Genomic DNA, 19,886 nt, shown 5'->3' with positions numbered 1-19,886 from the left:
CGTAACAATATGGCGAAGATATGCATTAATTTAATTTTTCACAAAAAATATTTGAAGCAATCGATAGAGACAGATATTAATCAACATTACGACCCAATTTGTTTGCCGTGATCGACCGTAATAGTTAATTATATACCAACTTGTCGATATCTTTTCATAAATTTATTCAATAATTTGAATTATCAATTAAAGATTGACATTCGTGAAGGGATTGGCTTAGACTAATTGTTAATCCCGATAACTTTAATCGTTAATCACCCTCAAGCAGCCCTCTTTGCTAAATTTTCTCTCAATTAGAATTTAATTGAAATTGCTAATATGCTCAAGTTCCTTGGACTGTGCTCTTGAAACATAATCATAAATTTATTTTACCCCTACAAGTTCAAGTGTTTATGTTGTCTTGTCAGTTGAATGACGCCATTAGTTTACTTTCGCTTTTACTCTTCCATTCATTTACTCGTTCGTAATCTTGTTTGGATATCACGAAATCTTGAATATCAAATGTGAACTACAATTAGTGAAACAATGAAGATAGTAACATTTTATCCTGAAATCTGTTGAGTAAACATGCTTGAATGGCTCCATTCTTGTGAGTTCAAACGGTTTTTTTATTGGGCCTATCATCTTTCTATTTACTTAACTTTCGTACAAATATTATCTAAACAGTCTACACTTGCTAAAATAGCCTGCATGGGAGATATTACATAGGATGGCAAGTGCGTGTTCTCTGTATTTCAAGGCTACCAATTTTTATTGCACTGTGTACGTTTTTACAAGTATTTTCAACGAAGTATTCACAGAAAACGGTAGGTTCCACGTGCCAAACGTAAGTGGGTCATTAATTCTTTTATAGTTTTTATATTTAGACAGAAGACGTGGTGTTTAAAGACCATGTACGTCTCCCTACCACTCCGTGTTAAATGTTTTTGATGCTAATTTTTGAATGATATGTGCAGACTTTGATGTTTTTAATCGCCCGCTCTCAGTCCTCGTTCCAGTCAAAATTATAAACGATCTTGAACCAATCACGCAAACACAGTGAATATTTATTTATTTCTTTGTCTTGGCTTTATTTGGCAAATACACTTAATTTGTTCTTATTCATTTTGGACAATTTGCACGTAACCTGCAAGGATACTCGTCTAACATGAGTGTTTGTAAACTCCCAGAATAAACTGAATTAACCCTTAAAACTCTGAACAAGACATACGAGATAGAACCGCTTACTAAATTAACCCTTTTTCGCATCGTATAGCTACTACAAAAATATAAGACTGAGAATGAACGCCTGCGAGCCGAAAATCGAGCTTTAACTCGTGTCGTATCTAAACTTACAAATTCGGCTCAAAATCAGCAGCAGAACAAAAAATAAATCGAATCATTGGATTTGCGAGCGTGAAATATATCTGAACGTTTAGGATATTCGACAAAGTGTATCAAAATCAACTTTAAATCAAAATATTTAAAACATTCATAGAAGAAAACAAAATATGCATTATTAAGACTCATCACACTATCCGTATCTCCTATCTTGCTGTATCTAAATTCCATCATATATTCATCGTTGTTTCATTGACTATTGATTATGCATATATGCTTAATTAGACATTTGCGAATATCTTTGTATTATAAGAAATGGTATAAAGCATGGAAAGTGCATTGAGTATGCACGCGAAATCGTCGAAAGAAGGAAAGTTACATAAAGGACATCGTAAAGTTTGGGAGAATAGTTTAATAGCGAGGAACGTTGATGCGATTTGCTCGGTATGGCGATAAAGTATTTATTGTTTTATTGAATTTTCCTGTAATCATAATATATTGTGCATACAAACATATATGATATTTTTCGTATAGTCATTTATTCCGTACTACATCATTATGTATTGTAAAACAATTTTTATACAATTACTGTTTTGTGTAGTCGACTTCTATTATTGACAGTTGCGTCAGTTAGAGCTTAAGACAACCAACCAACGTTTTATAGGAATTTAGAGACGAAAATAAAATGAATAGAAAATATTAGGTGGAAAACTCTTGATTGTTTGGATCTCTCAGAACAAGCGTTTGTGGGATCTACTTCTGCTTGGAGTGCAGGCTTCGATTTATGCGGATTGTGGTATGCTGCTGAAATGGACAACGTTGCTGTTTTATGAAAATTAAATAAACATTTATTTTAATATAAAGATGTATTTTTAGTATGAAGGTACTCATGTTGGCCGCCTCGGTTTATGTTCCAACATTTTAAAATATTTTAATCTAATTTTTAAGATTCTGTTTTTCACAAAGTGTCTTTAAAAAATTGACTTCTTGTGTGCATCATGATCTTAAGACTGAGTCCCGAATTATTTAAAAAGAGAATGGAAAATTATTTTTCACAAAACATAGTTAGTATTGAGTGAAGGAGTTTCTTCCAATATTTCCCGGAAACAATCTTACCGCACTTCGGTTTTGGTATGGAAATTTGAAAAATATTGTGGCGCCTCTCTATAAATTCTATGCATCAGGATCTCTGGATAGCCATAAATTTGTGAAATTGTTCCGTTTTTAACTTTTACAAAACAAAACCAATAAGGTTTTGTCTGTCTGTCTGTCACAAGCACTTTCTCAGAAACGGCTATACCGATTGGCACGAAATTTGGTGAGAAGGTGGGAACTGTGGACCCCCAGACATGCAGTAACTGATATCCTCCCACGTTGGGACTTAGGGGGGGTCCCTATACATGAAAAAGGGGGGTGTAAATTTTTTTTTCACCAAATATAGTCATGTTGGGTATCAAATGAAAGGTCTCGATTAGTACTTTTCGAAGCCGGTCTTAGTTTTGAGATTTGTTGGAAAGGCGGGGAGTGGGAGGGGGTAGGAAGTGATGACATTTTAACGGACCCGTTCTCAGAAACTACGCAACCGAGAAATCTGAAAAAAATCATGAAGCTGCCTCTATATGGCGTTCAGGCCTCAAAATAACCTCCATATCGATATCTGCTCAAATTAAGCTAATAATGGTATATTACAAAATTTTTGGGATAATTAAGTAAAACCCCCCTTAAGTTTATCTCAGAGTTACAAAAGTTGGTAGTAGCATAGAATGTAATATGAGTCATATGATCCCCAAGTTTGATCAAAATCATACTATTACTAACAAAGTTACAGTAGCTTAAAGTTGTCTTTACCGTGTAAATTTACTGCAACTAAATATCGATATCACAGTAAAGTGAGTAGTCTAACATACTAAATGCATATACATAACGAGCTACGTACAAATGGGATAGTTCTGCACTTAAATATTCACACAGAAGGAACAAACAAAACCGTTCATACCTGAAGCGCCGAGCTTCCGCTTTCCCGATTTGTTTTTTTCGCAGGTTTTTCGTAATGCTTTCATTATGAGAAACAAGGGGATTGGGGTTTCAATCTGTAGCTCAATAGCCAATACATCGAGAAGAGGTTAGGAATGAGGGAACAAAAACTGAGAAGTCAGTTGCATGATTGTAAAAGGGTTACCTTAATTATCTTGTGCAAATTTTTTTGAGGGTGTTAATTAGGATTACGTGCTATCGTTACTGTCCTTTGGTAATGTACTATATATCAGAGTCTCCCTGAAGACTTCTGAGGAAGCTTACTCTCCTTGATCGTTCTGCGCCACATAGGTGACGATTACATGGCTGAGCGTTTTTTCCGCTGCTGCAGGCTTACCACTTGCGCAGTACTAAGTACGATGCTAAGGGGAAGAAATAATAAGAAAGAAAAGATTGGGTGCCTAGTGTGTGGGGAAACAGAAGATCTAAATGATTTTACGTAACAAGGATGCTAATGCGGAATAATCTCAACTTAATGATTAGTGGAAACGACAGTCTGTGATCATTAGGCGATGATTTTGTCAGTGCTTGTTGCGCACATTTTAAGGCAGAAATCGTAATGCTTTCAGTTGACGATTCTTGTATCGTCAACTGCTCCGAAGAAAACTTTTGATCAAATAACCCTTAGTGAAGCATCAATGGGTAATATACAACTCAACTTAGTCAGTCGTCCCTAGCAGCCTCACGGGGGAACAAATAAAAAGGCTTGAAGTAATCAATTGGACTGAACAATTCTTTATTTAAAATATTCTTTTAAATACAGTTTTTGTGTCTACGTAAGATACACGTGAGAATAATATTCGTACAATATGCTTTGATATTGACCTGCATAGATTGCGAATTGCAAGCAATGATGTGCTCGCAGATTTCCACGCAGGTATCGCCAGTCATTGATTTCCGTGTATCTCATATTTGCGGAAAATTTAACTATAATATTATGGCCGGGGGTGTTGATGTTGACTGCCATGTGTGTGAAAACATTAGGGTCATGGAGATCAACACTATTGATGAGTACAATGTGTGTCTGATAAGGCTTTCCTCGTCGGCTAGTTGAGATAAATATTGTGCTATCTATTACGGGACGGGGAAGGTTGTATCGATTCATAAATCTTTCACCGTAGTCGTTTACGTTTCATGAAGCTATATTTCCCCAGTACATACCAGAATCTGTCGCCCTTTCTATTTTGATCTGTACCAACAGGAGAAGTAAATCAAGTTTCTGGGCGGCCTGAAATACCATTGCATATGTGCAGAGTACTTACGAGGTAATTAACTGATTCATGGCGCTTATGGTTTATGAATTGGTGTGTCGGTGTCCTGATGGCACCCAGATTGTGTTTGCTGTCCCGTGGCCGCACAGCAATGCACTGCATCACATATACGACTGTAACATCAGAAAAAAACGCAAAATTTTTCACGTCCAAATGAGTGAAGAGCGTCGAACATGCGCTAGGTTTTTCTTCTAGCATGCAAATTCAAGCAATGCGACGAGAGTCGAATCTCCTGTATGTTTTTTCGTAGTAGGCTCCATCCTCCTCTACATTATAGCGTATCACTCTATCATGGATATGCTTCTCATTCTGGGGAGAATCTTAGAACTTAATATCTCAAATCGGTTCGCAGTTCATTAGAGTACCCGTGCCATTAGCAATAGTGCGATACCGAATTTGTGCTTGACATGCTCTATAGAGTAGTAGCAGAAAAGAATTCTCTGTAGAGAATCCGTCAATTTTATTTCGCTTAACCCCATTATGCCTAGCCAGTCGGAATGAAAAATTTCATAGAATTGCGTTTTAGAAAATAAAATTTATAAGGGAACGGGAAAGGATCCACAATGAACGAGATGAATAAAAAATAAAATAAAGTTATAATCCACCGACATTGCCTTAGCCACGCATAGAATGGAAAACTGGAATGACACTGCGCCGTTTTTTAAGGTTTTCTATTAAAACAGAACCTTCCTAAAATCTCGATCTAACACACATACTTTTCTCTGAAACAGCTATTAAATTCGGCATACATATGGAGACTTTCAAATTCCAGTTGAAAGGGGGTCCCCATACAAACGAAGAGGGAAACGAAGGGTCTTGATTAGTACTTCACGAAATATCTGTGAGATTTGGTATTGGCTACAAAGTAGGAGAGTGTGGAATTAAAAAGTACAAATTTAAAGTGAGACGGGACTCATTCTCACAATTACCCAATTGAAAAATCTAAAAAACACATTAAATGAATAATCTGACATATTAAATGCATGTACATAACTAATAAGTCATAGTTGCGTACAAATAAAACTTTTACATTTTTTTAAATATGAAATACATAAAACCTTTCATACCCGAAACCACTAGCTTTCGGTTTTCTGCTTTTATGTCTCATCTGAAGCCACATTGCGTCGATTTTCAGCTCCCTGAATTAGCAGTTTATTTTGCCTTCATTGAGTAGTAGATGGACTTCGCAGGGTTTTTATCCGAGACCCTTAAGGTAAATTAGGTTGATGTGAGATCATAATAAATTCTGCCCCTTGATCTGTACAGTATTGCCATAAATACCGTCAGTACTTTGGAACACCATAACTCATGAGCAAAATGTCGAATGTAAAATGTTCTTTTTAAGGTTTTGTGTAAACACAAAACGCATTTTTCTCGGAGGCGGTTATAGCGCGACACCAAATGCGGCAGAATGGTGGGAACTGTGAACGCTCACGCACATAGCGACTCGAATTTAAGGGGGGGGGGGGGGTCCTCATACATGCAAAAGGGGCGTGTAATTTTTTTTTTTATCAAATATAGTCATGTGAGGTATCAAATTAAAGGTCTCGGTTAGTACTTTTCGAAGCCGGTCTTAGTCCGAGTGGTTGAACGTGATCATTTCTTTAACAAACCCATTCTCAGAAGCTGTACAAACGAAAAATCTGAAAAATCAAGAGGCTGTCGCCTGTTCAAATGAAGTTAATAGTAGTACAATACTATAATTTTTAGTAATTGACAGGAAAACCCCCCTTAAGTTCACCCTAGAATCACGAAATTTTGCAGAAATATAAGCTACAGCATAGAGCATGATCCTTCTTGGTGAAAATCGCACTATTAATAACAAAGTTATAACTATATTATAGTTATAGGTCAAAGCGGTCACTTCTGTGCAGATTCAAGACTTGGAATGTCAATTTCGCTTGAAAGTGGATATTTGCACATAATATATGCATATATTACGTGCTACATACTAATGGGACAAATGCACGCTCAAGTCTCTTTATAAAAGAAATATACGAAACCTTTCATACCTGAAGCGTCTAGGTTCCGGTTTCCCGACTTGTTTTAAAGAAAGCGGAAGGAAATACAATTCTAATGAGTTACGAATTATTCAAAATGAGCGGATTATTCATTACTGAGACAGAGCCGTAAACGCTCCGGCCACTTGGGGATGCACGTACGCATAGCCTCCAATGGAATTGTTGCTGGCTCTATGACGATACTTCGGGTGAGCGATTGGAGTTTTGAATGGCATATTCGACATGCATTCCTCTCCAAAATGTCCTATAATTCCGGGTCCAGCTCATAAGGAGCTCTACCCATGCCCAAATAATTGGGCCGAGAACAGAATCTTCCAAGAATTCTCCTGAGGCATATGATCTCAGAGAGCTATCCCGGTCCCTGTGGTATCAGATAACCTCTGGTGAGGCTTCGTGGCCGTAGCCCCTGCAAATGAGTCCCTATGCAGGCTCGAGTCTGATCGGCCAAGGCCTTGGACTAGCAAGTCAATGTGAATACAGCGCTTCCCGGTGCTACCACGTGGAAGTGCTCTTTGGTCATTTGGCGTTGATTCAATTGACAGAACTGATGCTCCGTTTACCTCTTCGCCATCTTAGAGTAACAATGCTCGGTATATTATTTTGTGAGTTAGAATTCCAGTGAATGTGAAACAAGTCATTTTAAGAAAAACACGCTTGAAAAAAAAAGTTGTTTAAAAAGTCTTCTTAATTTCAAATAAAATATAGTTACAACAGATACAAATTGCGTGTTTTTATAAATAAGCTATTTACATAGTGTTGCAAGGTTACATAAGGACATGAAGCGACTACTTTCTGGACGCTCGCGTCTGGGCCTCATAAAAACTACAGGAACATGAATTTCGCTTTGAATTTGCAGTGTATCCTGGGATAGTTAAGTTAACGATCTATGTATAAAAAAAACCTTCTAGTATGGTTTTCTGCTTGACGCTAAAACATCGAAAACGCCGAATATTTGTACATCTGGGTAACGTTATTTTTGCCGTCGAAATTGATATCGCTCGGCATATTAACAGTGCTAAATTCGCTTTCGCCGTTTGTTCAAAATCTGGAAATACAATAATCTCAACAGTAACATCAAGTTGGGTTTATTTTACGCCAATGTTCTCTTTCTTGTAATGTATGGGAGTAGCACATGAGAAGTGGCCACCACTGTTAATCCAAACTTTCATCAATTCATGTTTGCGTGATGCGTTGGGGTAGTCTGGTGAGAGTCGATAATAAGTAAAGAGTTAGATATCCGGGAGCGTGTTGACGAGAAGGCGAAAGGGTCGATAGATTGGTTACATATCAAGGAAATGTGACAACTTTAAAGTAGGTTGCAATAAGTAGTTGAATCCACTATTCCAAGAAAATCGACAAGTAAGTCGTCCTAGAATGCAAGCAACCGATATCGATGTCGCGTTGTTATTTTTGACGCACTGCACTCCAAATCGAAGTTTATGGCACCCATATAAATCACGTGACAATCAGATATGGTGCATTTTTGGTGAATCTAGTCAAATCCATCATCAATCTCTCGAATATTTGCATGTTCAATTTTATTGAAGAGCGCGATGGTTAAGGCGGTACAACGTACGCTCTCGTTCTGGTTGCTCCGAGTTCCAATCCCGGTCGTCATGGATCTGTTGTGTTTGTCTCCGCGGCTGTAAGCTTATCACTTACAAAGCATTAAGAGTTACGATAATGAAGCATAGTCTCATTGGAAATAAAATGTGGGAAACAATAATAATAATATATAGTAATAAGAACGAATAGACTGTGTCAATGCCCTATATTCTATAAAGGAGCGAATAGGAAAAAAATGGTGGATGTCAATTAGCGCGGAGTAATTCTTTTATATTGAATTTTCCCATATCAAATCTTTTAGAGTAATGTATTTTTGTCTCCTAGAAATGAAAATCCAAAATGATACGAATCTATCTTTTGTCTTTGTTCAGTAGTGAGGTCGGCCATGCGCTTGTTCCGGGTGGGGTGAACAGCCTTTCAATTCAATATCTAGCATATCAAGCCATCGTTGTTTCGGTCATTTCACATCAACTTTGATGTCCAGGTCAATCTCAGCTAGCGAGCTCCTATTATCGCAAATTAAATCTCATCATTGACGATTGGTGTAATCACATATCGATCACGGATATTCTAATTTTGAATCTGATCGTAACGTATTATGCCGACCAACACTTTGAACCTCAGAGGGTAGATTCTGGATTTTAGACGTTTGTGGATAGGCCGACCATAAATTATGCAAGTTGTGAACGTTACTTCATTTAACTGACAATGACATGATGGTGCCGGCCATCAAAAACTGTTTTATTTAGATTCAGTCAGAGATCGTGCTGCGTGCAGCGTTCATTCCACTTTTGGGCAAGTTTGTTAAATGAAAAAATAAAATTTCCACACAGGAAATGTAGTTTAGGTAACCTTTCTAAAAAATGTTAATTTATTGAAATTGAATAAGTACTGAAAGAAACAATAAACTTTCCTGACGCGATACGAAAACAGTTTTCCCAACCTAATACCTGCCTGAAAGCGTGGCCAGAATTCGTCATTATGATTTATGCTTGTTAAACAGTTTCATTTTTCGAGCGTATATTTTGAGCAACTCTAAACAACTAATCGTTTGAATCGTATTCAGCTACGGTTTCCTCCATTTTCTACATTTACTCAAATAAAGGATCTCGATGAATGCTTTTCGAAACTAGTTTTATTATTGGCACGCTTCACATCTAGATTTGAGAAATTTTTACCGGTGAATATTTCTGACGTTCAAGGAAGAAAAACGTAAAACTCTTGAGATTATAAAATCAGAAACCTCACCTCAGCTTAAGGGAGGCTTGTGCAGTACTTAAACGAAGAAGACAAAATGTATTGGGGACGGCAATTGCTTGCAATATACTCCTCAACAGACTTAACGATGAAAGTTGTGAAAACGTTCCATGCATCATATATAATAGATAATACTATCATTTATGAAACTACCATTGATAGGAAATTCGCGGAATAGAAAATGAATATTAGCCGTTTGCTTATGAAATTTAAAAAAATGTTTTCTTAAAAAGCTGGTGGAGCGCAATGCTGACCACATTGCCTCCTAGTGTACCATTACGGTCTTGAATGAAGTGCTCTAACACACTTCAAGGCCCTGATCCAATATGGATTGTTGTGCCAACGATTATTATTATTATAGTTTTCATAATGACTACAGTTTTTGGATATCCTGACAATTCGAACAGTCTAATTGAGACAATTAGAGTATCAGTAGCAAAATTATAGGCAGTCAAAATGTATATTCTCTGAATCCTTGGACCCTTAAAAATCATAAAATTGCAATATGTGAAAGTAACTTGTTTTCTGGTAACAACCAGGAACCCATTTTATAAAACCCAACAGTCAAACGCAATCTCCGCGGTAATGCGCCAATCGCTGATGGGACAGAAGCGGTAGTCCCAACAATTCTTCCCCACTCTGCGAACAACAGGTTTAGAACTCGCTGGATTATCTACGGACCTACATTGATATATTATTGCTATGAACGCAGCCTCTTGCGTGTTTGGAGCAGTTGCACCTTTTAGTCTGTGCGGTGAAGAGATGTTGGTTTGATTGACCTAAGCGATCATCTATGCAGAATTCATTTGGAACGTCGGTGGAATTGATTCAGCGGAGTCTTGATGTTTAGATTAATCTTTTCAAGTGTGTGTTTTCACAATTCGTTAAGCCTTATATCAATCGTGGATGTCCTCATTTCGGAGGTGATCATGCCGTGATACGCCACTGGTCCAGTGCAATATCTTTGTCTCCACTGTCGACATTACGGTAAATTTCGAATTTGAAATGTTCGTTCATATGTCGATCATAAAGACCATCAGTTGTGGAACGCCACTTCATCCAGGTTGTGTTAATGCGTGAAGCAATTTCATAACCTAGTTTACCATTGACTGACAGCATTGATCCGTGATATTTCAGTTACTTAGATCTGTTTAGGTCATTGTTGCGCTGTTTCATTGGGGCCAGTTGTCAAAAATTCTGTTTTATTCAGATTCAGTTTTAGACCGTATTGCATGAGGCGACCATTCCACTTTAATACAAGTTGTTCGAGATCAGAGAGGGATCATTTTTGACTGAACGAGTTCCTCTGATGTTGGCGCAGTGCATAGCACATGAGTTTGTGTGGTTGAGGCTCAAACGCCTTCTCTAGAACCAAATCCAATGTAGAGAGAGCGATACTTCTCCATCAGTAACCGCGCAACTTGTATTACGTTAGTAGTTCCGCAGCAATGTCATCAGGTCCTCTTGCTTTCCCCGATTTCATTGAAATTGCGTCAGTACTGTTTTTGACATCAATGCAACAGAGTGATCGATCATGTGTGTGCTGATGTCTGCTTTTGATAAGACGATACAGATGTCTCTCGCCATTTGGAGCGTCAATTTTATCATAAAGATCAAGATGCAAGACCGTGAGTATCGCCTGCAAATCGAATATACGTAGGCTACCCTCGTTGTATGTTTCAAACCCCATCCCCAAACCAGTATTGAGTATATTTGTATTCGTAAATACGAAGTGAATACAAATCCAGCTGTATTCTCACTTTCGAAAGTGAATACAAACGTATTCGTATTTCCGAATACTATAATTTCTCGGTAAGACCGGGGCCCGTCCTGCCGCATCGACTGAAATGAACGCCCTAACATTTCGCCGAGGCTTTTTATTCAGCGCGATAATTTTTGCCAAAGACATTGAATGCATCTCGTTGGTTAGCATGTTACGGGAACTGTCAGCAGGAAAGATTAGGTAAGATTTAGTATAGGGGAGTAATTCTAACTATGTTTCATTTACCTCTTTGTGTGAGTTAGGATAGCACAACGACGACTGCCTCAACTTTCGTCCTTTATCTGGGCTTGGAACAAACGTGCTATGTAAATGACATGGTAGAGTTGTTGACGCAATTCATTAGGGAAGAGGGATCCTAAAATCAGTGCTCGTAATCTGAGGCGGATGAGAAACTTGAGATGGTCAAATGGTTCCCATTTCAATTCCATCCCCAGTAAAACTTTGTGCATACTTAAGCCGAAACCTTCTATTCAGATCCACTGAAAATTGGAAGAAGGAGTGTTCTCGTGAACGTTGAATTAAGAGATTCAAGAAAATTAGAATAATTCATGCGATTTGGAAGAGGGAGTGGACTGCACAATGTTCACCTAAGCCCGGGATTTTTAAGGCTTTTTGTGAAACGAAGCCTTATTAGAATTAATTCGATGTATGTCTGTCATATGTGATTTATTCGGAAACAGTTGAAGCTATTGTCATGAAATTTGATGAGAACATGTGGCCTATGAATCCCTTTACATATAGCATTTTGGTGCCATTTTCCGTTAAATTTAAGGGGGCTTCCACTATATTTGCAAAGGTGGTGTAAATTTTTTTTTTCATAGAATATGGTCATGTGAGTTATCAAACAAAAGGGCTCGACTATTACTTTTCAAAAATGATATTATTTATATTGACTGAAACGTAGAGGCATGAAGGCTCAAAATGTATGCCCAGAACAGTGTAACAGGTCGCGTTTTCAGAACCTATCTAACCCCAAAATCTTAAAAAATACATAATGGTGTGTACTGTAATGGTTGGTGTACCAACTATAAAATTTGAACTTACCTCTTTCAAATATTAGCCCGTCCTATTCTAGTATATGGCTGCAGATTTAGGATAGAGTAACTATGATGGGGGAACTTTTAATGCAATAACTTTATGAATTAGGTTTAGAATTTTGTTCCTACTGGACCTGGATGTAGACTACTGGACGTGTCTTAGACCATTGTTGATGGTAAATGATCTCGCGAATGATCCTCTTGTTTTGATTTGACCTCGCACATTGGTCAGCTTAATCAGTTTTATTAATTTAGATGGAATACCGAGTTCTTTCATGACCGTCTACATTTTCACTCTTGCTATGCTATCATCAATAGAGAAAAATCTTGATCTGTTGCTGATTTGCCTGGAGTGCCTAAGCCTCTTTGGTATGGGCCAATGATGTTCCGGGCTAACAGGATAGTTAGGAGAATAACTCATACATGTTACTCAACAACGATATACCTCTATAAATGCTTTACTGGGTGATGTCCCGTTTTTAAGGTCTTGTTTGTAAAACAAAACCTTATTAAAATCGATTCAAGGTTGTCTGTCTTTCACGCGCTCTTTTCTCAGAAATGACTATACCAATTGGCATGAAATTTACTTGTGAGAAGGTGGGAACTATGAACGCCCAGTGATGATGACGCCCAAAGTGATGATTTTTTAAGGGACCCATTCTCAGAAACTACCCAACCATAAAATCTGAAAAAATTCACGCAGCTGCCTCTATATGATGTCCAAGCCCCTCTACTCTCCATATCGATATCTGCTCAAATTAAGTTAATAATAGTATATTACTATATTTTTGGGGAAATTGAGTAAAAACTCCCCTTAAGTTTACCCTAGCTTTATAAAAGTTTGTAGTAGTATAAATATAATATCAAGCATGTTATCCTCAAGTTTGGTCAAAATTGTACTATTACTAACAAAGTTACAGTAGCTCCAAATTGAGTTTACCGTGTAAATTTACTGCAACTAAATATCAATATCACACTAAAGTGAGTAGTCTGACATGCTAAATGCATGTACACAACGGACTACGTACAAATGGGATAGTTCTACATTCAAATATACTGACAGAAGAAGCAAACAAAACCTTTCATACCTGAAGCACCGAGCTTCTGGTTTCCCGATTTATTACAGTATATTTGGGGTCAAAGACGGAATAAGGTGGGCTTTTTACATAGCTTTTCTCTAATCTTGGACTCATCAGACTATAAAATGTTTCTCTATTTCTCGGTCTCCCAACTTAAGTGGGTTTTTGGCGAACTTAAAAATGCCATTTCCTAGAAACCGTTTGATTTATTGGTTACTTTTTTCAGCTGTGCACAAAGTAGACACTCAATATACATCCCGTACAATTGAAAACAAAAATAAATACTTAGTAAAAAAAAATAAAACAATTAAAATTAATGTCATCCTTACACTGCTATTTTTTCGCAACTGTACATACACATTACGAGCTACATACAAATGGGATAGTTCCACACTCAAATATTCTTACAGAGGAAACAAACAAAACCTTTTACATCTAAAGCGCCGAGCTCCCGGTTTCCAACTTGTTATGTATGGGACAAATATTGCCTCGTTGTCAGTCATCGCTGTCCCAAACCTTGAGCATAATTTGATGAATTGCTTGATGTATTTGGTCGCTTTCATATTTAACCAGTTCGTATTTAGATTTTTTGGCAATTTTCCATGCAAGGGTCTGCGGTTCTCCGTTAAGCGACAAATTTCCGTAAAATTCATATTAGGGGAGGGGAGGGTATTGGGCGAAGTGCCGCTGCAACCGCAGGTCATAAGAACTCTTTTCCGGCCAGCCATTTAGAACAATTGTGTGAGGCAGTCCGAACGACTACGCGGCATTGTAGCTCGCAAGTTGCCCGGGGGACAAAAAATAATAACTTCTATTCTGCATGTGTAGGGATTTTTTGTGGTCCCGAAAATGGCATTAAATTCATCATTTGAAAGCTAGGATTAAGAAAAATTATCTGCGAGCAATCGCCGAGTGAGTGGATTCCTGAGGTGCTAAATCCATTTTTTTCACCACTGACGATTAACTCCTGGCCACAACCAGAACAAATTTCACCGTTGCGAGAGTTTAATCGACAAACTATTTTATCCAGGACTTTCTGTGAGTTCATATTTCTTCACCTCGTTCTTTTATTCATTTGTGTTCCTGTTTATAACAATACTTTTCTCACAGCGTTGTAAGACCAAGCTGTCCTACAGACACGACAATCCATTTTCGCAATCGTTCTTATGGCCTTCCCCTCGGAACGGCATTTAGGACCACTGCACTCACCCGCCTGGAGCCAAAGTTCCAATGCCACGCGCGAGAGTGAGACTAACATTGCCCAAGTCTTTATTATATGAACGATGGAAAGAGCTAGATTTAGCAATATAAGCAAATTTTGACAAAATTTATGAAAATAGTCGAAATTGAAGAAAGGAGAAATGCTTGTAAGCAGAAGATAAAATTATTTAATGAATTGCACTAAGAAACGTTCAAACGAATGAAATCTGTCAAGCTAACCTTCTCCCGACGTCTCAAGCATTTTGTTTAACAATAACAACAAAGTAGCGAAGTGTATTTGAGAAATGATCTCATGGTTCCCTCTTAATTCTTCGACTTTCTTTTGACGCGTAAGATTTTGTGTCGGTATACGCGTATATAGAAAGTTCTTACGCAGAGCATCCTATTGACGACGTCAAAGGTCTCCTCAAAATCAATGATAGGCAGACAGAACTGGGATCTATAATTTGTGGATTGCTACAGGCTGGCAATCGTTGATTTCCACTGAATAATCGTAAATTCTTCTGCTAGATAAAACAATACTGTGGGAGGGGCGTCAAGACTCCCGCGTTTATTCTGCATGGAATAGTTTGCATTCCGTTCATATATGCTTTAATTTCACCGGATATAATACGAGAAGTCTGTAGATATTCTTCATCGGGCGACCATTTCGAAGCTCTTCCACGATGTGATATGCGGTACCAATCCTCTACACTCTACCTCTTACGTTTTTACCCCTGGCATTTCCATATGATCTTCGTAGCGGCAGGATAGGCAGGTAAGTATCAGTGGCCACTCTAAGGAGCCCAGTTAGCGCCATTTTGATGCTACAAACTCCTACAACCGTGATTGCTGTAAGAAGAACAACGAAAGCAGAATCCAGCGCCGCTCTCTGCCCTGCAATTAGAGATTTATTCGCATTTGATGTATCAAAAGAGATGTTTACGAAAAAGAAGTGCCTGATGGTTCTCCCTCATCTCCGCAATTTCGGCAATGCGAACTGTTCAGTATGCCGAATCTGGCCGGACTGTACAAACCGCGGTAATCCTGAACGTATTTATACGCGTCTGATCTGAAAGTCCTCGTTATCGGATCTTGTTATAGAGGACCAAATCCTCCCCGGCCCAGCACAGGTAGTGAGCCTTTGCCATCTGAAGTCAGCGGGTGCTAAGTAGTATGAGACGACTCTATCCGTAGGGCTAACCTGTATGAATTGTATTTCGTACTATCCATACGTTACGACCCAATTCAAATCACTTTTATTCTCTCTTTGTTGAAATTGTCTGTCATCTAGGACAAGTGTTCGTCGATTCTAAAAAGTATTTCCAAATATTTTCTTAGTTCCAAGTGTTGGTTGATCTTAAGCAAATAAATATCGAGTTTGATTGAATAAGTTTATCGTTATCAACGTTACATACATCACCTTGATTCCGGTTGTCAATTGTTTGAAACATGCATTGTTTTTTATGTATATAAGTTATCCTAAAATTAATTTGTGTATGTGTGCGTGCAAGAGTATGTCGTTCCAATGCCGAATTCTAGTCTTTTCACTATGTTCTGTCAATATCGTTCTGTTCACATGTTACTATGTCAGTTGCCCTCATTTGCAAAACTCACCTGGCTTTTTTTTCAATGTTGTTCCTAAAGAAATGTCCGTTTTGCCTATTCAATAATTACAGAGGAGTTGGCATTTTTAATAACAATCTCAAAGCAAAAATGGATTTTTATTAATTCGTGTTTCACCATTTTACAGCATCTGGACGTGTTGAAAGCAGAAAATCAACGTCTCAAGGAAGAAAATGGAGCGTTAATTCGTGTGATTAGCAAATTAAGCAAATAATCAAAGTTATAATCGGAATGTGTGTGTATAATCGATCTAGATGCAGGTATCCACCAGATTTAACCCTTTTGATATATCCTTTATATACTATTTATACGAAGATTAAAAGAGATATTATCGGTCTAGAACGGAAACCAACATAAATTTATCTATCGAAAATGTTTGTTTTGTGTAACTGTAAATTTTCAGGAGCATAAAAAATTGTAATGCTTTATTTAGATTTGAACTGTTGACATAATGTAATACTATTTTGCCGTATACTCAAAACTACGAATAAAAAATACAATAGACGCTTAGGAATTCGATCGTTTTGATTTTAAATAATTCAAATGCATAATATCATATGACGCTCTATTTTGTTGTAAATATCTGAACGTTTCAATATTGTAATGTTAACTGAACTATAGTTGATAATTGTACCATAAGGAACTCCAAGCAAAACACAAAAAATAAGCTTCATGGCAAACGAATCCTCTGATCATCATTGTTCGCTTTTGATTTCATCCTTTTTGGTCAATTACTTCCAACGAATGTATTGCAGAAGTAAATGTACGAAGTGAGAGACTAAGTTAATCACACTTACAATTCTTATTATCTTTTTACGCTATTTATTTTCAACGTGTACGTAATATAACGTCATAGAACAAGAAGCAAAGAATATGCTAATCATCTGCTCTGCTCTGAAAGTATTTTTTTTTCTTGAAGTATGCAAAACTTACAGCACTTTTGAATATTTTTAATGTTATAAATTATTATTATGATTACTATGTCGTTCCCTTACTATTATTATTTTTGACAATTTTTTTTGCATATTTGATTTTTTAAATTTTCTATTCTTTCATGTCATTGATCGAAATTTTCATAACTATGTGTAAAACATTTTTGATTTTGTTAAAGAATATAAAATCACACTTTTAGTCGTTTTAGTTGTTTATTGTATTTGTATTTGATAAATGATTTTAACTTGTAAAGAAATGTGTTTCGAAATAATTCTTAACTTTTATTTTAATTTGTTATTAGTAATTCTTTTAAAAGTTAGAATGCTGTCTAATCGTAAATAAAATGTAAAATGAAAAATAATAAAAAGAATTACAAATGAACATTTCAGAGTTTTTTATTTTTGTTGTAGACATTTTTCAGTTCTGTTTTCATGGATATATATATTCTAAGTCTATTTATTGAATAAAAATAAAATAAAATGTCTTGCCTTAAAAGTGCTTCGGTAATTTATTATTTAGAAGTGTAAACAGTTTATAATTAGATTAGTAAATTTAACGAAATTACAGAACAATAAATTTGAAACACCATACCATTTTTCTGGAATGTTTTCTGAAAATGTTTTTTCAAGTTAAATTTGGAAGTAAGAAAATAAAGTTCATTTGATGACGGAAATGATTTTGAATTCTTCATTTGGGTGCATTTGTTGTGCCTTTACTAAATAGTTGCCATTCAGCAGTCATGCAGTGAAAACGTGTTTTGAACGTTCTCCAATAATTCCTTTTATAAAACTTAAGGGGGTCATCCCGTGTGTCTGATCCGCGGAATCGGATTTTTTTGGTATCAATTGCATCTAGATATAGTGTAAAATACAGTACAGTTATTTTTTGATATTCGGGGTTGTTTGCAAATTATAGTGTCAAACACGTGATAAGTCACATGCCAGATTTATGTCGATCGCCATAATAAAGCGCGTATTTATCGGTCCGAATGACGTTCCAATGAGTTCGCTAAAAGGACAAGAATTGAAGCCAAAGCTGTACATGTGTTTCTTTAAGAAACCTTCTGCTTATGGATTAGGTATAGCAGATTGATTGTCAGTTAAGGTTTTATGGGTAAAAATCGCATTCTACTTTTTAAATGCGTTTTTCTCGGAGCTGCATGTTGAAAATCGGTTGCCACCATAGGACAAAATCTATCAAACTTATTCAGAACATTTTTCTACGCAAACTAGGATAATTGCGATTTATTCAGTAGTTTTTTTTATTCATTGAAGAAGCCGTGAAAAAACACCAAAATTCACAAAAAAAAGTTTAACACGGCACCAAAAATTTAGCTTTTAATATCTTTTAGTAATCCTAGTTTGTGGACTGTAGTTAAGTCTGTACGTTAAAATGCCGTTTACTTTTTTTCTTTAAGATGATCGGCCGCAGCAAAATACCTTTTTGGAGATGGGTGTATAAATTGCTATGTATTTCAATAACGGACTATGCGGTCGGGCTGGAAAAATTATTAAGGACGCTCTAGATTTTAGTAAATCAATGGTAAAAAATTCGTATTTGTGTCTATATTCAGTTCTCCACAAAAAATTTCTAAAAACAAAGCCAAAAAACGGCCCTCACACGGGATGACCCCCTTAATTGTTAAACAAGAGTCCTAAAGTGAAAGTGCAGTAATTGTGCACCAAAAGGCAGTGCATTCTTCGATAAAGTGAATCAACAGTTTCTCCGCTCTGTGAAAGTGCTAACAGGTAAAATAGACACTTTCCTTTTTTATTTGTTCTATTTTCTTCCATACCTTAACGTACGACAAAAAAACAACCGAGTAGTTAATTCAAAAGGACGTTCTGTTTTAGAATTTTCAATAAATCAACTTTTTCTTTTGAGGCAGAGATTCGCCTGGTGCAGAGAAAGGTTTTGTCTGAAACCGACGTTTGGTTCAAACATTTGTCGTCTCTCTGATGTCTAGCGCATGTTCAGACATTTGTCTGGCAATATTCATATTGCATTCTGTAGAATGAAGCTTTGACCAACTTTTTCCAACTTGGTTTTTTGAATGTCGATGTTCAAATAAAGGTCTGTGAAAAAGAAACGTCTCTACCATCAGTTTTTCGACGATAAAACGCTGGCCAAATGGTAAATTTGCAACAGTGCCAATTTTTGGAGAAATTGAACCTGCCATGGACACTGAAGTCGAGGAAGCAATGAAACGAACGAAGGGAGAAAGCAACAGGACATAACGTCATCCCTTATGAGCTCTGGAAACCGAAGAGCTGGGACTCAACATGTGTGTGTGTGGTTCAGTGAGCCCTTCAATTGGATTATTGACGGAGATAGAGCATCATTTTAGTGGCAAAAAAGCACAACTGCCCCAATATGGAAAAAGAAAGGCAGTCCAACAGATCAAATTATCGTCCAATTCTGGTTACTGTCCCATACTATGAAGATTTTTGAACGGATTCTGAATAGCCGTATTTGCGATGCGGTTCAAATAACCGTGAATCAAGTCAAGTTTGTCAAGAACTGCGGGACTGTTAACGTAATAGAAACGTGTTTCTGGGGATGTTCATCAATAGGCGCCCTCTGTTTGTTCTTGCTTTGAACACTGTCGCACGGGACATCCTACGCCGGATACATTGCTTTATGCAGATGACGTTTTCCTATTGTCTCATAGTGCAACTGATCTAGACCAAATTGCTTGGAAATGGAATGATCATCTCATGCAACACGATCTCAGGTTCTTCTTCTTTTTCTTTAGTCTT

General features: G+C 37.0%; 1 protein-coding gene across 10 annotated transcripts in view; it reads left to right on the top strand.

Annotated features, from left to right (window-relative positions):
• Positions 1-17,508, top strand: part of LOC119650268 (protein phosphatase 1 regulatory subunit 12B) — a 218,992-nt gene extending 201,484 nt beyond the window's left edge. For 8 of the 10 annotated variants that reach the window (XM_038052884.1, XM_038052882.1, XM_038052887.1 and 5 more), the window contains one exon: positions 1,256-2,019. In XM_038052884.1, the coding sequence (XP_037908812.1) occupies positions 1,256-1,372 (117 nt within the window). In that variant the 3' untranslated portion in view covers positions 1,373-2,019. Of the gene's footprint in view, positions 1-1,255; positions 2,020-16,321 lie in introns of those variants that run through there. The other 2 variants (XR_005249251.1, XM_038052883.1) reach the window with 2 other exon arrangements.
• Positions 17,509-19,886: the final 2,378 nt, after the last annotated feature.

This window comes from Hermetia illucens, chromosome 2 (assembly GCF_905115235.1).
Source record: "Hermetia illucens chromosome 2, iHerIll2.2.curated.20191125, whole genome shotgun sequence".
Taxonomy (NCBI): Eukaryota; Metazoa; Arthropoda; class Insecta; order Diptera; family Stratiomyidae; genus Hermetia; species Hermetia illucens.
The sequence above is the reverse complement of the archived record's forward strand: the minus strand, read 5'-3'. Positions and strand labels throughout refer to the sequence as shown.